This window comes from Pleurodeles waltl, chromosome 6, assembly GCF_031143425.1.
Source record: "Pleurodeles waltl isolate 20211129_DDA chromosome 6, aPleWal1.hap1.20221129, whole genome shotgun sequence".
In the NCBI taxonomy this organism is placed as follows: Eukaryota; Metazoa; Chordata; class Amphibia; order Caudata; family Salamandridae; genus Pleurodeles; species Pleurodeles waltl.
Window position 1 is genome coordinate 1223820205 of NC_090445.1, and position 19575 is coordinate 1223839779.

The 19575-nt window shown below is 48.7% G+C and overlaps 1 protein-coding gene across 2 annotated transcripts; it reads right to left on the minus strand.

Annotated features, from left to right (window-relative positions):
• Positions 1–9402: 9402 nt before the first annotated feature.
• On the minus strand, positions 9403–14670 carry LOC138300772 (uncharacterized). Of its 2 annotated transcripts, none has more exons than XR_011205002.1 (2): positions 13432–14670; positions 9403–11343 (listed from the first exon to the last, which is right to left on the minus strand). XR_011205002.1 is itself a non-coding variant. In XM_069240537.1 (2 exons), exons 1-2 carry the CDS (start codon positions 13024–13026, stop codon positions 11232–11234), a joined length of 1269 nt encoding a protein of 422 aa, XP_069096638.1. In that variant the 5' UTR covers positions 13027–14670; the 3' UTR covers positions 9445–11231. The 2 variants fall into 2 exon arrangements, 1 of the variants encoding a protein (XP_069096638.1); XM_069240537.1 differs by having other exon boundaries at positions 9445–11343; positions 11870–14670.
• Positions 14671–19575: the final 4905 nt, after the last annotated feature.

A 19575-nucleotide genomic window follows, 5' to 3' on the forward strand; every position in this document is an offset into this window, starting at 1 on the left:
GCGCCCATTGCAGGATTGCGTCCGTGTCTAACGGAGCCTCTGTTTCTTTGGATTGGATGGCTAGATCCAATATTTTTGTTAGGGGGCCTGACACGTCCAATAATTTGTCCTGGCAACCTCTCCAGGCCCGACCCAGACCCTTCTTTGGGTCTTTAGCGAACTTTCGTAGAAAAGTCGCCATGTTTGGATCTAACTCAGGCGTTTCAGCTACTTTACCAAGAAGGGAAGGTCGAGGACATTCTGAGCGCAGGGTGTTGCGTACCTCCTTCTCAAAACTTTTACGTAGCCGGTCTTGGACGTAATTGGCGACCTCTTGGTTAGGAATCCATTCCGTGGAGCAGGGATGGATGATATCCTCCGGTGAGAATAACAGATTCTTGCCCTGAGGGGGGCTGCACTCGGATATATTATGTCGTGTCTTGCGCAGTTTTGTGCGCGGTTGGGGGTCAACCTGAGACTCGTCTGAGTCTGATTTTGAGGAAGAGGGATCCTGATAGCTAGATTGCGAGGATTGCAGGAAATTAGAAGGAGGCTCTTGAGGTTGGGAAAAACCTCCATAGGCATGGTCGCGCAACACCGAGGTTGCCATCTGCGACAGGATTTCTGCAGAGGGACTGCTATTTGAACGTTGCAGGTGCAAACCCATTGTTTCACCGGAATCTCCGAGTTGAAGGCGAGGTTGTTGGCTATTTTCGCCCAAGAATTCCCTTTTAGCGAAGTTCGACAGGGGTTGAGCAAAGGGCTTCAGGGCCTGGATTAAGGCCCAATTCACGGAATCTTGCACGTGGTGACCAAGTGCTTCCACAAGTCTTTCCTCCAGTTGATGCTCAGCTGGCATCTCTTGCAGTTCGTCATACTGCTCATCCTCATTGGCGTAGTACGCCATGTAAAAGGCACTGATAAGGGAGGAGTTAGAAGGGGGGGACAAAAAACCCTGAGCAGGCGATCTTGTAATTTATTGTACAGATTAGCTGTACAGCCGGCAATTTTTTGTGGAGGGAGCCACCTGCTTATGGAGTTTTGCAACCTGTGCTAAAAAGGTGGGCAAACAGGCAATAAAAACTCCTCTGTCCCCTGAGCAGAGCTCTTAGAGTATTGTTACAGCCCCTACGGGCGCTCTTGGGCCGTTTGAATAGTTTATTTCTTTAAGTTCTGTCTCCCCGAGTCACACGCGCGTTGAGAAGCCGATCGGAAAGAAAATGCTCTGACTCCTCTCAACGCGCATGTGCGAGTGCAGAAACAGAAAGAGGACAACGTCCTCTACTCAACGAGCCTAGGCTCGTCGAGAACGGCCTGCCCCCACTCCACTCCGGCGATAAAACGGAGGATTTTTTAACTAATAAACAAAAGAGGCACAATAAGCAATAAGCGCTCGCTTACGCGTTTGCGATCGATAACATTAACTGTACTGTAATATAGGCAAACATAAGCACACGAAGCGCGCTGCACTTAACTGGCTGCTGGAGCAGCAAAGAAAGAGGAAGGACTATAGCATTCAGGCTATTTATGGACATATGGACCCATGATTGGTGGACTGAGGGTTCATGGGATATGTAGTTTTTGCATTTGTTACACTTTCATTGGCTGCTGTGTTTGTCAGTAAAGTGAAGAGAAGCATAATCTGAAGCCTCCGGTCCTGACATAGAATCACACGGTGTGAGCCACGCAGCTGCGCGCTATCCCGCTGGTGCTCGTGCAGCGTCTGTGCTGCGATGGTCTAGTGCCTTTGGGGAAAGTGGGGTGTTCATCCTGCTTCTCTTTTCCCCCGCACCAGGCTGTTGCTGGAGCTAGGGGACCGAGAGGGAGTAGACGGTGACTATTGCGGCGCTGCTGCGGTGTGCTATCCCGCCTGTGCTGGTGAAGCAATGGTCTTGTGCATGGGGGGCCTTCGGGGAGGGTGGGGTGGTTGGGCGGCTTCTCCTTTTGTCCTGTAACCCGCGGGCTTGCTAAATCTCTGGCCCGGTGGGCACCTCTGCTTGGCCCGATTCTCTCTTCCGCTGCCTGGCTGTCTAAAGCCTCGCCCAGAAGGGGCTGTCGCCGCTCTTCTTGTCATAAGCACAGTTTGCGGTCACCAACACGAGGGCAGCGAGGTGCCCGGGATCGTCCAGATGAAAACTCTCTGGCCGGTGCAGCAGCTCCACTGGTCGCACACCCTGTGGGGCAGAGGCCTCTGAGGATCGCGGGTTAGTCAATGCTTTGCGGCTACCCTCGGGCTCCTTGTCCCTTCGCCTACCCCTGCTAGCGCCTGGAAGCCTAGGCCTTGGAGGAAGGCGTGAGCTCTGGTGTGAGTGGCCTAGGGTAACACAGCTCTCTTGGGCTCCTTGTCCCTCCGCCTACCCCTGCTAGCACCTAGGGCTCGGAGGGAGGCGTGTGCTCTGGTGTGAGTGGCCCAGGGTGGCGCAGCTCTCTTGGGCTCCTTGACCATCCCTCCACCTACACCTGCTAGTGCCTGGAGCCTAGGGCTGGGAGGGAGGTACGATCTCTGGTGTAAATGGCCCAGGGTGGCGCTGCTCTCTCGGGCTCCTTGTCCATCCTAGCGCCTGGAGCCTAGGACTGGGAGGGAAGCACAATCTCTGGGGTGAGTGGCCCAGGGTGGTGCAGCTCTCTCGGGCTCCTTGTCACTCCGCTACCCCTGCTAGCACCTGGAGCCTAGGGCTGGGAGGGAGGCACGAGCTCTGGTGTGAGTGGCCCAGGGAGGCGCTGCTCTCTCGGGCTACTTGTCCATCCCTCCGCTTACCCCTGCTAGTGCCTGGAGTCTAGGGCTGGGAGCAATGCGCGTGCTCTGGTGTGAGTGGCCAAGGGTGGCGCAGCTCTTTCGGGTTCCTTGTCCCTCCGCTATCCCTGCTAGTGCCTGGAGCCTAGGTCTGGGAGGGAGGCACGAGCTCTGGTGTGAGTGGCCCAGGGAGGCGCTGCTCTCTCGGGCTACTTGTCCATCCTTCGCTTGCCCCTTCTAGCGCCTGGAGTCTAGGGCTGGGAGCAAGGCGCGTGCCCAGCGTGGCACAGCTCTTTTGGGCTCCTTGTCCCGCCGCCTACTCCTGCTAGCGCCTGGAGCCTAGGGCTGGGAGAGAGGCGCGATCTCTGGTGTGAGTGGCCCAACTCTTTCGGGCTCCTTGTCCCTCCGCCTACCCCTGCTAGCGCCAGCAGCCTAGCGCTGGGAGGTGCGATCTCTGGTGTGAGTGGCGCAGGTCTTTCGGGCTCCTTGTCCCTCCACCTACCCCTGCTAGTGCCTGGAGCGTAGGGCTGGGAGGGAGGCACGAACTCTGGTGTGAGTGGCCCAGGGTGGTACAGCTGTCTCGGGCTCCTTGTCCCTCCGCTATCCCTGCTAGCGCTTGGAGCCTAGGGCTGGGAGGGAGGCACGAACTCTGGTGTGAGTGGCCCAGGGAGACGCTGCTCTCTCGGGCTTCTTATCCATCCCTCCGTTTACCCCTGCTAGCGCCTGGAGTCTAGGGCTGGGAGGGAGGCGCGATCTCTGGGTGTGAGTGGCTCAGGGTGGCACTGCTCCTTCTGGCTCCTTGTCCCTCCTCCTACCCGTGCTAGTGCCTGGAGCCTAGGGCTGGGAGGGAGGCACGATCTCTGGTGTGAGTGGCCCAGGGTGGCGCAGCTCTCTCGGGCTCCTTGACCATCCCTCCGCCTGCCCCTGCTAGCACCTGGAGCCTAGGGCTGAGAGGGAGGCGCAATTTCTGGTGTTAGTGGCCCAGGGTGGCGCCTCTCTCTCGGGCTCCCTGTCCCTCCGCCTACCCCTGCTAGCGCCTGGCGCCTAGGGCTGGGAGGGAGGCAGGCACAGGCTCTGGTGTGAGTGGCCCAGGGTGGTGCAACTCTCTCGGGCTCCTTGACCATCCCTCCGCCTACCCCTGCTAGAGCCTGGAGCCTAGGCCTTGGAGGGAGGCGCGAGCTCTGATGTGAGTGGCCCAGGGTGGCACAGCTCTCTCGGGCTCCTTGTCCTTCCGCCTACCCCTGCTAGTGCCTGGACCCTAGGCCTTGGAGGTAGGCGCGATCTCTGATGTGAGTGGCCCAGGGTGGCGCAGCTCTCTCGGGCTCCTTGTCCCTCCACTACCCCTGCTAGCGCCTGGAGCCTAGGCCTTGATAATGTTGGAGTTGCCTTATTACATTTAATAAGTGATATATTTTGAATGGGAACAGTTAACCAGTTCATGTTTTTTGTCTCTGGAATTTTAATGAAAAATCCTCTTTATTCTTAAAGTTGAATTTTCAACAGTTCCTGTAGGGAGCACACACAAGATAATACAGTTTTGCAGGTAAGTACACAACTTACAGTTCCTGTCTCTGGGTTTTAGGTAATCCACTGTTGGGGGTTCAAGTTAACCACAAACACCCACCACTAGCAACACTTGGCCGCTCGGGTGCAGGGGTCAAAGAGGAGCCTACTTAACGTGGGCTCCTATGGAGACAGGGGGCACTCTGAACTTTGTCTGCTGGCAGGTAAGTACCAGCGGTTTCGGAGGGCAGACCTGGGGGGTTTAGAAGATCACTAGTGGGGCCCCAAGTAGGCACCAAACACACAGCATCAGCGGCAGGGTGCAAACAGGCCAGTGGGTCTTCAATTCAACTCTATGAGGGGACCCCGGGGGTCACTCAGAGGCTGCCTGTGCGATCCAGGGGTCTTCTCAGGCAAACCACCGGCTGGACAGGGAGGAGGGCCGCCTGCTGGACGATGCTGCACCAGGGGTCGGAGTCTCCAAGGCCTGGGGGTTGCAGGTACAGTGGTTCTATTGGCATTGGATATCTTTGTCCGGGGCTTTCGCAGTCAGGGGGTCCTCAGGATTCCCTCTGCAGGCGTCGTTGTGGAGAGGTCAACCCAGGATGAGCACTTGCTTGGGAGACACCCGGGGATCTTCTCTGACTAGTTGGGCCACCTGGACACAGGCCATAGGCGTCTGGTGCATAGTGGTTAGGACACACGCATTTAGTGTGAAGTTGGAGTCCTTAGAAGCAGTTTCCTCTCTTCTTCTTTTAGACAGAGCCGTTGTCTATGGGAGTTCCTGGTCCTTTTGGGTGCAGGGCGGTCATCTGGAGCTTGGCATGCGTCGCTGTTGTTCTGCAGGTTCTTTGAAGCAGGAAACAGGCCAGTAGGGCTGGGGCCAAGTCAGTTGTAGTCTTCTTTCCTTCTCTGCTGGGGTTTCAGCTAAGCAGTCCTTCTTCTTGTCAGGTCGACAGGAATCTGATGAGCTGGGTTCAGGGAAGCCCTTAAATACAAGGTTCAGAGGGCAGTAGCAAGTGTCTACTGTCTCTGAGGGTGGCTACACCCTTCCTGTGCCCACTCCCTTTCGGGAGGGGGGCACTAACCTAACCTTATTGGTCCCTGTCCTCCAAACCAAGATGGAGGATTCTGCAGGGAGGGAGTCACCTCAGCTCTGGACACCTTAATTTTCTGACCAAGATATGGCGATATTAATTAGGAAGTCCCCACTATTCCCGGTGAAGCAACTCTAGCTGGATCCGTTCGGAACCTATGCATCAGCTCAGGGAACATGGGCAGGACAACAGTGACCCTGATTAGTGCTTATGCCCACCCCTCATCCCCTACTCAACCGTATACACTAATTAACCTCACCAATAATCTACTTGAAACGCAATTGGCGCTACATATAGTGGGAAATGATTTTCAATAACGAGATGACCCCCTGACATCGAACGTGTGCGTCAGTGCACCAGCCCAAGAACACGCCCCTGGCCTATTTTGCAGAGACACTGGGCCTCACAGACCTATGGCGATGTCTCCACCCCCTAGTCTCACCTCTTCTTACTATTCTGGAGCACACAATGTTTATTCCATACTACATCCTAGCACCAGCCGGGGAGGTAGCCACGATAGACAGGGCAGAATATTTGGCACAGGGACTCTCTAACCACTCTCCCCTATGAGTGATGTTCATGCAAAACCTTGGGACACTTCCAAGGCGTGGAGACTCAATACTTGAGAACTCACTGTTGAATCCTCGATTCATGCGGTACATACTGAAACTGAGCTGCATTTCATTACCAGTGTAGGCTCCGTGGCATTCCCTGCCATGCTGTGTGAAGTATACAAGACTTCAAAACATTGTTACATTTAAAAAGAAGAAAGCAACCCAAGCAGCTGAAGCCATAACAGACAGGCTCCTAACATTAGAAGCGAGACACACCACTTCACCCGACCCACTACTGACTTACCAACTGCAAGCCCTATGCCAGGAATATTGCAAATGGCTACTGACGCAGTCCGTGTCCAAATGTTAGCTACCAGGCATCACCTCTACAGGGCTGGGAAACTGTTGGCCTAGTTGAACCACAGAGAGATAGACTTGATGGATTCAATAAATTGGAGGTGGGGAGGCCTCCCTGCACACCATTGACGAGGCATTCACAACAGCGTTTGCCTCTTACTGTGCAGCCCTTTATGAGACTCGTCCATTAGCAGATGCTACCCAGAGCAAAGATTATCTTGCAGAGGTAGAGCTCCCAAGTCTTTCAGCAGAGAGCCGCGGATGCCGACATTACCTTAACCGAAGTCCAGAGTTCTATAAATCGCCTCCGATCTGGGAAAACTCCGGGACTGATTGGCCTCCCCGCTGAGGTGGTACCCTCACCTATGGTATAGTGCACCCTGCCTTAGGGCTGTAAGGCCTGCTAGAGGGGTGTCTTACCTATACTGCATAGGCAGTGAGAGGCTGGCATGGCACCCTGAGGGGAGTGCCATGTCGACTTACTCATTTTGTTCTCACTAGCACACACAAGCTGGTAAGCAGTGTGTCTGTGCTGAGTGAGGGGTCTCTTAGGGTGGCATAATACATGCTGCAGCCCTTAGAGACCTTCCCTGGCATCAGGGCCCTTGGTACCAGAGGTACCAGTTACAAGGGACTTATCTGGATGCCAGGGTGTGCCAATTGTGGAATCAAAAGTACAGGTTAGGGAAAGAACACTGGTGCTGGGGCCTGGTTAGCAGGCCTCAGCACACTTTCAATTCAAAACATAGCATCAGCAAAGGCAAAAAGTCAGGGGGTAACCATGCCAAGGAGGCATTTCCTTACACAACCCCCCCCCCCAAACGAAAGAGGATGAGACTAACCTTTCCCAAGAGAGTCTTCATTTTCTAAGTGGAAGAACCTGGAAAGGTCATCTGCATTGGCATGGGCAGTCCCAGGTCTGTGTTCCACTATAAAGTCCATTCCCTGTAGGGAGATGGACCACCTCAACAGTTTTGGATTTTCACCTTTCATTTGCATCAGCCATCTGAGAGGTCTGTGGTCAGTCTGAACTAGGAAGTGAGTACCAAAGAGGTATGGTCTCAGCTTCTTCAGGGACCAAACCACAGCAAAGGCCTCCCTCTCAATGGCACTCCAACGCTGCTCCCTGGGGAGTAACCTCCTGCTAATGAAAGCAACAGGCTGGTCAAGGCCATCATCATTTGTTTGGGACAAAACTGCCCCATCCCATGTTCAGAGGCATCTGTTTGCACAATGAATTGCTTGGAGTAATCTGGAGCTTTTAGAACTGGTGCTGTGCACATAGCTTGCTTCAGGGTGTCAAAGGCCTGTTGGCATTCTACAGTCCAGTTTACTTTCTTGGGCATTTTCTTGGAGGTGAGTTCTGTGAGGGCTGTCACAATGGATCCATATCCCTTCACAAACCTCCTATAGTACCCAGTCAAGCCAAGGAATGCCCTGACTTGAGTCTGGGTTTTTGGAGCTGCCCAGTCCAGAATAGTCTGGATCTTAGGCTGGAGTGGCTGAACTTGGCCTCCACCTACAAGGTGTCCCAAGTAAACCACAGTTCCCTGCCCTATCTGGCATTTGGATGCCTTGATAGAGAGGCCTGCAGATTGCAGGGCCTTCAAAACCTTCTTCAGGTGGACCAGGTGATCCTGCCAGGTGGAGCTGAAGACAGCAATATCATCCAGATAAGCTGCACTAAAGGATTCCAACCCAGCAAGGACTTGATTCACCAACCTTTGGAAGGTGGCAGGGGCATTCTTTAAACCAAAGGGCATTACAGTGAACTGATAATGCCCATCCGGTGTGGAGAATGCTGTCTTTTCTTTTGCTCCAGGGGCCATTTTGATTTGCCAGTACCCTGCTGTTAAGTCAAAGGTACTTAAGAATTTGGCAGCCCCTAATTTGTCTATTAGCTCATCAGCTCTAGGAATGGGATGAGCATCTGTCTTGGTGACAGAGTTGAGACCTCTGTAGTCCACACAAAACCTAATCTCTCTCTTTCCTTCTTTGGTGTGAGGTTTGGGGACTAAGACCACTGGGCTAGCCCAGGGGCTGTCAGAGTACTCAATTACTCCCAATTCCAGCATCTTGTGGACTTCCACCTTGATGCTTTCCTTAACTTGGTCAGACTGTCTAAATAATTTGTTTTTGACAGGCATGCTGTCTCCTGTGTCCACATCATGGGTACACAGGTGTGTCTGACCAGGGGTTAGGGAAAATAGTTCAGCAAACTGCTGCAGGACCTTCCTGCAGTCAGACTGCTGTTGGCTAGAGAGGGTGTCTGAGTAGATCACTCCATCTACTGAGCCATCTTTAGGGTCTGATGAGAGGAGATCAGGGAGAGGTTCACTCTCAGCTTCCTGGTCCTCATCTGTTACCATCAACAGATTTACATCAGCCCTGTCATGGAAGAGCTTAAGGCGGTTCACATGGATCACCCTCTTGGGGCTCCTGCTTGTGCCCAGGTCCACCAGGTAGGTGACCTGACTCTTCCTCTCTAGTACTGGGTAAGGGCCACTCCATTTGTCCTGAAGTGCCCTGGGAGCCACAGGATCCAGAACCCAGACTTTCTGCCCTGGTTGAAATTCAACCAGTGCAGCCTTTTGGTCATACCACAACTTCTGGAGTTGTTGGCTGGCCTCGAGGTTTTTACTTGCCTTTTCCATGTACTCTGCCATCCTTGAGCGAAGGCCAAGTACATAGTCCACTATGTCTTGTTTAGGCTCATGAAGAGGTCTCTCCCAGCCTTCTTTAACAAGAGCAAGTGGTCCCCTTACAGGGTGGCCAAACAGAAGTTCAAAGGGTGAGAATCCTACTCCCTTCTGAGGCACCTCTCTGTAAGCGAAAAGCAGACATGGCAGGAGGACATCCCATCTCCTTTTGAGTTTTTCTGGGAGCCCCATGATCATGCCCTTTAATGTCTTGTTGAATCTCTCAACAAGGCCATTAGTTTGTGGATGATATGGTGTAGTGAATTTGTAAGTCACTCCACACTCATTCCACATGTGTTTTAGGTATGCTGACATGAAGTTGGTACCTCTGTCAGACACCACCTCCTTAGGGAAACCCACTCTGGTAAAGATACCAATGAGGGCCTTGGCTACTGCAGGGGCAGTAGTGTAGTGCTTTCCTCTTATTTAGTCTCTAAGCACTAACATAACACAACAGAAATGCACTTGTGAGGTCAAAGAAGACTTTTATTGTTATTTTATTCTTCCCCAACCACAATGTTTATGAATGAATGACGAATTAGTAGCTTTCAAGTCCGCGTTAATCAAACAAAATATATCAGTTTGCAATATACACAGCAGGTTATATTTATAAGATATTGAATGCAAAGCAAAACAAATACTTCACCGTGTAGGAACTATTTACAGCTACATCTTTCTAAGGTCTGCAAGCTGAGACCCCTGTCAGCCGCGAGAAAGAGTGTCATCTACCCACACGGGATGCTGGCAACTGGCGCCAAGCTCCAGCACGAGGTCCGGCAGATTCGAATCTGACTCTCTGCAGCCTGTTACATTCGTTACAAAGGTGTGCCCCCTCCTCTCAGACCTGGGAAACTGAGCAAGCCTTTTGGAGACTGGCCAGGTCTCCAAGACTACTCCTGTTCCCAAGCTCAAGGGAAGAGAAACAACGCCCATGTACTCTCTCTTATCAGGTCTAGTCTACTGTGAGAGCAAAACATCTTGGTTCTCTGGTGCAAAAACACAGCTTGGAAAAATACAGAACTCCACATTAAAGGCAATGGGCAGCTAACCTAAATATCAAATGCAATGTCATGTTAAAGGCAATAGGCAGCTAACCTAAATATCAAATGCAATGTCTAGTGTCATGTCAAAGCCAATAGGCATCTAAGCTGAATACAAAATGCAATGTCTTATATCATGTCAAAGCCCATAGGCAGCTGAGCTGAATACAAAATGCAATGTATAATATCATGTCAAAGCCAAAAGGCAGTTAAGCTGAATACAAAGTGTAATATATGATATCATGTCAAAGCCAATAGGCAGCGGAGCTGAATACAAAATGTAATATATAATATCATGTCAAAGCCCATAGGCAGAATATCTAATAGCATGTCAAAGTCAATAGGCAGCTAAATTGAATACATCATGTCAAAGTCAATAGGCATGCAATGTCAAAGCCAATAGGCGGCTAGACTGGATACAGCATGTCAAAGCCAATAGGCAGAATACAGAATGTAATGACTAATGCAATGTCAAAGCCCATAGGCGGCTAAACTGAATACAGAAAGCAATGGCTAATGCCATGTCAAAGCCAATAGGCACAATACAGAATGTAATGACTAATGCAATGTCAAAGCCCATAGACGGCTAAACTGAATACAGAAAGCAATGGCTAATGCCATGTCAAAGCCAATAGGCACAATACAGAATGTAATGACTAATGCAATGTCAAAGCCCATAGACGGCTAAACTGAATACAGAAAGTAATGGCTAATGCCATGTCAAAGCCAATAGGCGGCTCAACTGAACAAAACATACCATGTGCTACTGGTGAACATTGAGCAACTAATATGCGCAGTGGTGAAACACAAAGTCATTGGTCAAAACAAAACTCCATCAAATAGCAGGACATTCCGCCCTTTGACCAATGAATTTTTGTTTCACATATCTCATATTTCAAAAAAACAAAAAAAACATCAGCACAAAAAAAACATTATGATCAAAGCAATCCCTGTAAAGCAATAGAAGTGAATTAACACATTGATTTCATAACCTTTCACATCAGATACATCTATACAGAAAAGACTGGGCAATTTTTTTTTTTTTTTTTTTTTTCTGAATGAGTCTCTAATTCAACAGTGTTAGCAATTTGATGTGGCATGAGTTCTACTCATGTAAAGATGCACGGTCCACTTGAAAGGTTTGCTGGAAGATAAGCAAAAGTCAGAGTTCCAAACGAGAGGCAAAAAAAAAAAAAAAAACACAGCAAACAAGTTGAACTTGAACTGAAGGCGCAGTTTGCGCAAAATGGATCCATGGTGCTGGCACTTTACTCAGCCAGGTTCAGGTTGGGGATTCGGTCCCTTCCCCGACCCCACACGCACACACCGGAAGGGGGACCACACAGCACACTCAGGGACAGTGGCGAAACGTGGTCGGATCTGCAAAAGAAACAAGTATGACTTTTCTTGCAAATAACATTTTTCATTTAAACTGCACCCTTCCTCTTTCTTTCCCTGTTTTATAATCAGCAGGACGTTTTTGGGGCCCTTTGTTATATTTTCTGCAGGTTCTGGAGGGTCACTTGGGGCTTCAGCCCACACATCAGTACTGAGGTTTTTATCTGCTGCGCCACAGCTTCCTTTTTCTTGCACTGTCAGAAGGGCTGGGGCAGACTCATTCTTTACCAAACCTCCATTCACTGCACTTTTGTCAATTTGGGCCATTCTGTCTCCAATTTGTATGAATGAATCAGATTCTTTTCTAGGTATCAGCATAATTTTGATTTTTCCTTGGTAATTTGCAGCAATCACTTTCCCTAAAACCTGATCAATTTGCCATTTCTGTTCTGGTAACTTTCCTCTCCCCAACTGCTCTGTGACTGCTTGCATGACAGATTGCTTTTGTGCGTGCTGCACAGTTTTTATCAAATCTAGGGGAATGGGCATCTCTCTCATCTCTGCCCACCTGTAAGTGGCCTTTTCACATTTCTGGGGCACCCACATAGCTATCCCCACTAAGGCAGAATTCTGGGTGTACACTTCTCTCTCTGCATTTTTCTCATTAACATCTGCAAGGTAATTGAACCAGTTAGGTACAAGCCATGTGGCTAAAACATTATCAAAGAACCAAAAATCAGCGTAAAAATGACACATCTCACGTAGCTCTTGCTTTAAAATCTGACACACATTATACAACTCTGTTCCTTCTACTGTGCCAGAAAGCAACATTTCAGTCAATGAATCATTAGTAAAACAAACATGCTTTTTATCTTCAGTGGACACGAATTCAAATGGTGCACACAACTTCATTGGTAATTCTTTTATCTGTGGTACTCTAGCCCTGTCTTGCAAGTACCAGATCCATTGTATGATTCTAGCTAGGGGCACTATTTTCTTTCCTTGTTCATGATTTAAATATACATAAGTATTTCCTTCTTGCACTGCGCAGAAACCTAAAGTCTGCATTATTTCATTTGCCAAATCACAAGCGCGCAGCTGCATATTATTTTTCACAGTGACCATGTACAAAAGTGTTAGGATTTCTCTCAAATGAGGGCTATTCTTTTTCCAAAAATCAAACAAGCTAATGAAACTCGGGGTGTCTTGCTCTAAAATCCTTCGTTTTACTTGTGCATTTTGCAACGTAACTCGTAAATCACATTCTGGTCTCTCGTCCCTGTTATCAGTTAAGGAATGCACTTTGGCTGCCAAAAACCCTGGCTCACACGGAAACTCAATGCAGCTCGGAGCTGTCTTAACCCCCTCATTACTGGAATGGGACAAGAAAGATTCTTCAAAAACAGCCCTTTTATAACTTTCCGTCTTATTTTGAATTATTGTATCCTGGCTAATTTGCTCACGTAAATTCCTATTTTCATGTTCCAACTTCCTACATTTCTCCTGCATTTCTCTGTAAGCAGATAAAGGTATCCAGACCTTTCTGTCATCATTACTTCCAAAACACACGTTTTCTACATATATACAACAGGAATTATTTCTCAAAACATTATCAGGCCTTTTAGCTACACATGCATTTTCTTCTGTAATTCCCCAAACAGAAAACAATTCACAGTTTTTCTTAGCACCATCAGGCAGTTCATCAACACATGTATTCTCAGACATGGTCTGCCGTGCTACTGTGATTCTCCAAACAGAAAACAATTTCTGTAATTCTCCAAACAACAAAAAACAATTACACTTTTAAAGTGTGCACTTAGAAATCTACTAACTCGTCAAACCCCTTCTTAATCACCTCTTAATGACCGACCCCACGACTCCAGGTACCAATTGTAGTGCTTTCCTCTTATTTAGTCTCTAAGCACTAACATAACACAACAGAAATGCACTTGTGAGGTCAAAGAAGACTTTTATTGTTATTTTATTCTTCCCCAACCACAATGTTTATGAATGAATGACGAATTAGTAGCTTTCAAGTCCGCGTTAATCAAACAAAATATATCAGTTTGCAATATACACAGCAGGTTATATTTATAAGATATTGAATGCAAAGCAAAACAAATACTTCACCGTGTAGGAACTATTTACAGCTACATCTTTCTAAGGTCTGCAAGCTGAGACCCCTGTCAGCCGCGAGAAAGAGTGTCATCTACCCACACGGGATGCTGGCAACTGGCGCCAAGCTCCAGCACGAGGTCCGGCAGATTCGAATCTGACTCTCTGCAGCCTGTTACATTCGTTACAAAGGTGTGCCCCCTCCTCTCAGACCTGGGAAACTGAGCAAGCCTTTTGGAGACTGGCCAGGTCTCCAAGACTACTCCTGTTCCCAAGCTCAAGGGAAGAGAAACAACGCCCATGTACTCTCTCTTATCAGGTCTAGTCTACTGTGAGAGCAAAACATCTTGGTTCTCTGGTGCAAAAACACAGCTTGGAAAAATACAGAACTCCACATTAAAGGCAATGGGCAGCTAACCTAAATATCAAATGCAATGTCATGTTAAAGGCAATAGGCAGCTAACCTAAATATCAAATGCAATGTCTAGTGTCATGTCAAAGCCAATAGGCATCTAAGCTGAATACAAAATGCAATGTCTTATATCATGTCAAAGCCCATAGGCAGCTGAGCTGAATACAAAATGCAATGTATAATATCATGTCAAAGCCAAAAGGCAGTTAAGCTGAATACAAAGTGTAATATATGATATCATGTCAAATCCAATAGGCAGCGGAGCTGAATACAAAATGTAATATATAATATCATGTCAAAGCCCATAGGCAGAATATCTAATAGCATGTCAAAGTCAATAGGCAGCTAAATTGAATACATCATGTCAAAGTCAATAGGCATGCAATGTCAAAGCCAATAGGCGGCTAGACTGGATACAGCATGTCAAAGCCAATAGGCAGAATACAGAATGTAATGACTAATGCAATGTCAAAGCCCATAGGCGGCTAAACTGAATACAGAAAGCAATGGCTAATGCCATGTCAAAGCCAATAGGCACAATACAGAATGTAATGACTAATGCAATGTCAAAGCCCATAGACGGCTAAACTGAATACAGAAAGCAATGGCTAATGCCATGTCAAAGCCAATAGGCACAATACAGAATGTAATGACTAATGCAATGTCAAAGCCCATAGACGGCTAAACTGAATACAGAAAGTAATGGCTAATGCCATGTCAAAGCCAATAGGCGGCTCAACTGAACAAAACATACCATGTGCTACTGGTGAACATTGAGCAACTAATATGCGCAGTGGTGAAACACAAAGTCATTGGTCAAAACAAAACTCCATCAAATAGCAGGACAAGTAGTCGACCTAAGGGGAATAGCTTCAGGATACCTAGTAGCATGATCCACTACTACTAGGATGTACATATTTCCTGAGGCTGTGGGAGGTTCTAGTGGACCAACTATGTCCACACCCACTCTTTCAAAGGGGACCCCCACCACTGGAAGTGGAATGAGGGGGGCCTTTGGATGCCCACCTGTCTTACCACTGGATTGACAGGTGGGGCAGGAGAGGCAAAACTCCTTAACCTTCTGGGACATATTGGGCCAGTAGAAGTGGTTGACTAACCTCTCCCACGTCTTGGTTTGTCCCAAATGCCCAGCAAGGGGAATATCATGGGCTAAGGTCAGAATAAACTCTCTGAAACCCTGAGGCACTACCACTCTCCTAGTGGCACCAGGTTTGGGATCTCTTGCCTCAGTGTACAGGAGTCCATCTTCCCAATAGACCCTATGTGTTCCATTTTTCTTGCCTTTGGACTCTTCAGCAGCTTGCTGCCTAAGGCCTTCAAGAGAGGGACAGGTTTCTTGTCCCTTACACAACTCTTCCCTTGAGGGTCCCCCTGGGCCCAAGAGCTCAACCTGATAAGGTTCCAGCTCCATAGGCTCAGTTCCCTCAGAGGGCAGAACTTCTTCCTGAGAAGAGAGGTTCTCTTTTTGGTGTTGTGTTGCAGCTGGTTTCCCAGCTGACTTTCCTTTTCGCTTGGTAGGCTGGGCCATTTTTCCAGACTCCAGCTCTACTTTTTCACCCTGTGCCTTGCACTGTGCCCTAGTCTTGACACACACCAGTTCAGGGATACCCAGCATGGCTGCATGGGTTTTCAGTTCTACCTCAGCCCATGCTGAGGACTCCAGGTCATTTCCAAGCAAACAGTCTACTGGGATATTTGAGGAGACCACCACCTGTTTCAGGCCTTTGACCCCTCCCCACTCTAAAGTTACCATAGCCATGGGATGTACTTTAGTCTGATTGTCAGCGTTGGTGACTGGATAAGTTTGTCCAGCCAGGTATTGGCCAGGGGAAACCAGTTTCTCTGTCACCATGGTGACACTGGCACCTGTATCCCTCAGGCCCTCTACACTTGTCCCATTAATTAAGAGCTGCTGCCTGTATTTTTGCATGTTAGGGGGCCAGGCAGCCAGTGTGGCTAAATCCACCCCACCCTCAGAGACTAATGTAGCTTCAGTGTGACACCTGATTTGCTCTGGGCACACTGTTGATCCCACTTGGAGACTGGCCATTCCAGTTTTAGCTGGATGGGAGTTAGAAGTGGTATCTTTCTTGGGACAGGCCTTGTCTCCAGTTTGGTGTCCAGACTGACTACAGTTACGACACCAGGCCTTTTTGGGATCAAAGTTTTTACCCTTGTACCCAGAATTGTTTTGTGAAAAGGCTCTAGGCCCACCCTCCTGTGCAGGTTTTTGGGGGCCTGTAGAAGACTCTTTACTATCTTTGTTTTTGGCTGTCTCACCACCTTTCCCCTGGGGAGGTTTTGTGACCCCTTTCTTTTGGTCACCCCCTGTGGAAGTTTTGGACACCCTAGTCTTGACCCAATGGTCCGCCTTCTTTCCCAATTCTTGGGGAGAAATTGGTCCTAGGTCCACCAGATGCTGATGCAGTTTATCATTGAAACAATTACTTAATAGGTGTTCTTTCACAAATAAATTGTACAGCCCATCATAATCATTTACACCATTGCCTTGAATCCAACCATCTAGTGTTTTTACTGAGTAGTCTACAAAGTCAACCCAGGTCTGGCTCGAGGATTTTTGAGCCCCCCTGAATCTAATCCTATACTCCTCAGTGGAGAATCCAAAGCCCTCAATCAGGGTACCCTTCATGAGGTCATAAGATTCTGCATCTTTTTTAGAGTGTGTGAGGAGTCTATCCCTACACTTTCCTGTGAACATTTCCCAAAGGAGAGCACCCCAGTGAGATGTGTTCACTTTTCTGGTTTCACAAGCCCTCTCAAAAGCTGTGAACCATTTGGTGATGTCATCACCATCTTCATATTTAGTTACAATCCCTTTGGGGATTTTCAACATGTCAGGAGAATCTCTGACCCTAGTTATGTTGCTGCCACCATTGATGGGTCCTAGGCCCATCTCTTGTCTTTCCCTTTCTATGGCTAGGATCTGTTTTTCCAAAGCCAATCTTTTGGCCATCCTGGCTAACTGGATGTCCTCTTCACTGGAGTTATCCTCAGTGATTTCAGAAAGGCTGGACCCTCCTGTGAGGGAGCCAGCATCTCTGACTATTATTTTTGGAGTCAGGGCTTGAGAAGCCCTGTTCTCCCTAGATAGGACTGGTGGAGGGGATTCTTCCTCCAGTTCACTATCATCCTCCTCTGTGTTATCCACAGAGGGGTTGGCTCTATCATACTCTGCCAACAGCTCCTGGAGCTGTACTTTGGTAGGTCTGGAGCCCATTGTTATTTTTCTTATGTTACAGAGTGACCTTAGCTCTTTCATCTGGAGACGGAGGTAAGGTGTGGTGTCGAGTTCCACCACATTCATCTCTGTACTAGACATCATTCTTCTAAAAGTTGGAATGCTTTTAAGAATCTAAAACTAGTTCTAGAATCTAATTCAAACTTTTACAAACTTTTAAACTCTAAAAGAAATGCTAACAGGGACTAACACAAGGCCCTAGCAGGACTTTAAAGAATTTAGAAAACTTTTCAAATTGCAAAAATCAATTTCTAATGACAATTTTGGAATTTGTCGTGTGATCAGGTATTGGCTGAGTAGTCCAGCAAATGCAAAGTCTTGTACCCCACCGCTGATCCACCAATGTAGGAAGTTGGCTCTGTATGTGCTATTTCAAAGTAAGGAATAGCATGCACAGAGTCCAAGGGTTCCCCTTAGAGGTAAAATAGTGGTAAAAAGAGATAATACTAATGCTCTATTTTGTGGTAGTGTGGTCGAGCAGTAGGCTTATCCAAGGAGTAGTGTTAAGCATTTGTTGTACATACACATAGACAATAAATGAGGTACACACACTCAGAGACAAATCCAGCCAATAGGTTTTGTTATAGAAAAATATATTTTCTTAGTTTATTTTAAGAACCACAGGTTCAAATTTTACATGTAATAGCTCTTTTGAAAGGTATTGCAGGTAAGTACTCTAGGAACTTTGAATCATTACTTTAACATGTATACTTTTCACATAAAACACAATAAGCTGTTTTAAAAGTGGACACAGTGCAATTTTCACAGTTCCTGGGGGAGGTAAGTTATTGTTAGTTTCAACAGGTAAGTAAGGCACTTACAGGTTTCAGTTTTTGGTCCAAGGTAGCCCACCGTTGGGGGTTCAGAGCAACCCCAAAGTTATCACACCAGCAGCTCAGGGCCGGTCAGGTGCAAAGGTCAAAGAGGTGCCCAAAACACATAGGCTATAATGGAGAGAAGGGGGTGCCCCGGTTCCAGTCTGCCAGCAGGTAAGTACCCGCGTCTTCGGAGGGCAGACCAGGGGGGTTTTGTAGGGCACCGGGGGGGACACGAAGTAGCACAGAAAGTACACCCTCAGCAGCGCGGGGGCGGCCGGGTGCAGTGTGCAAACATGTGTCGGGTTTCCTTCAGTTTTCAATGGGAGACCAAGGGGTCTCTTCAGCGATGCAGGCAGGCAAGGGGGGGGCTCCTCGGGGTAGCCACCACCTGGGCAAGGGAGAGGGCCTCCTGGGGGTCACTCCTGCACAGAAGTTCCGTTTCTTTAGGGGCTGGGGGCTGCGGGTGCAGGGTCTTTTCCAGCTGTCGGGAAATGGAGTTCAGACAGTCGCGGTCAGGGGGAGCCTGGGGATTCCCTCTGCAGGCGTCGCTGTGGGGGCTCAGGGGGGGACAACTTTGGTTACTCACAGTCGTAGAGTCGCCGGAGGGTCCTCCCTGAGTTGGTTGTTCTCCACCAGTCGAGTCGGGGTCGCCGGGTGCAGTGTTGCAAGTCTCACGCTTCTTGCGGGGAATTGCAGGGGTCTTTAAATCTGCTCCTTGTAACAAAGTTGCAGTTCTTTTGGAGCAGTGCCGCTGTCCTCGGGAGTTTCTTGTCTTTTTCGAAGCAGGGCAGTCCTCAGAGGATTCAGAGGTCGCTGGTCCCTTGGAAAGCGTCGCTGGAGCAGGTTTCTTTGGAAGGCAGGAGACAGGCCGGTAAGTCTGGGGCCAAGGCAGTTGGTGTCTTCTGTTCTTCCTCTGCAGGGGTTTGTCAGCTCGGCAGTCCTTCTTCTTGTAGTTGCAGGAATCTAACTCTTTAGGTTCAGGGAAGCCCTTAAATACTAAATTTAAGGGCGTGTTTAGGTCTGGGGTGTTAGTAGCCAATGGCTACTAGCCCTGAGGGTGGGTACACCCTCTTTGTGCCTCCTCCCAAGGGGAGGGGGTCACATCCCTAATCCTATTGGGGGAATCCTCCATCTGCAAGATGGAGGATTTCTAAAAGTTAGAGTCACCTCAGCTCAGGACACCTTAGGGGCTGTCCTGACTGGCCAGTGACTCCTCCTTGTTATTCTCATTATTTTCTCCGGCCTTGCCGCCAAAAGTGGGGGCCGGGGCCGGAGGGGGCGGGCAACTCCACTAGCTGGAGTGTCCTGCGGGGCTGTGACAAAGGGGTGAGCCTTTGAGGCTCACCGCCAGGTGTTACAGCTCCTGCCTGGGGGAGGTGTTAGCATCTCCACCCAGTGCAGGCTTTGTTACTGGCCTCAGAGTGACAAAGGCACTCTCCCCATGGGGCCAGCAACATGTCTCTAGTGTGGCAGGCTGCTGGAACCAGTCAGCCTACACAGACAGTCGGTTAAGTTTCAGGGGGCACCTCTAAGGTGCCCTCTGTGGTGTATTTTACAATAAAATGTACACTGGCATCAGTGTGCATTTATTGTGCTGAGAAGTTTGATACCAAACTTCCCAGTTTTCAGTGTAGCCATTATGGTGCTGT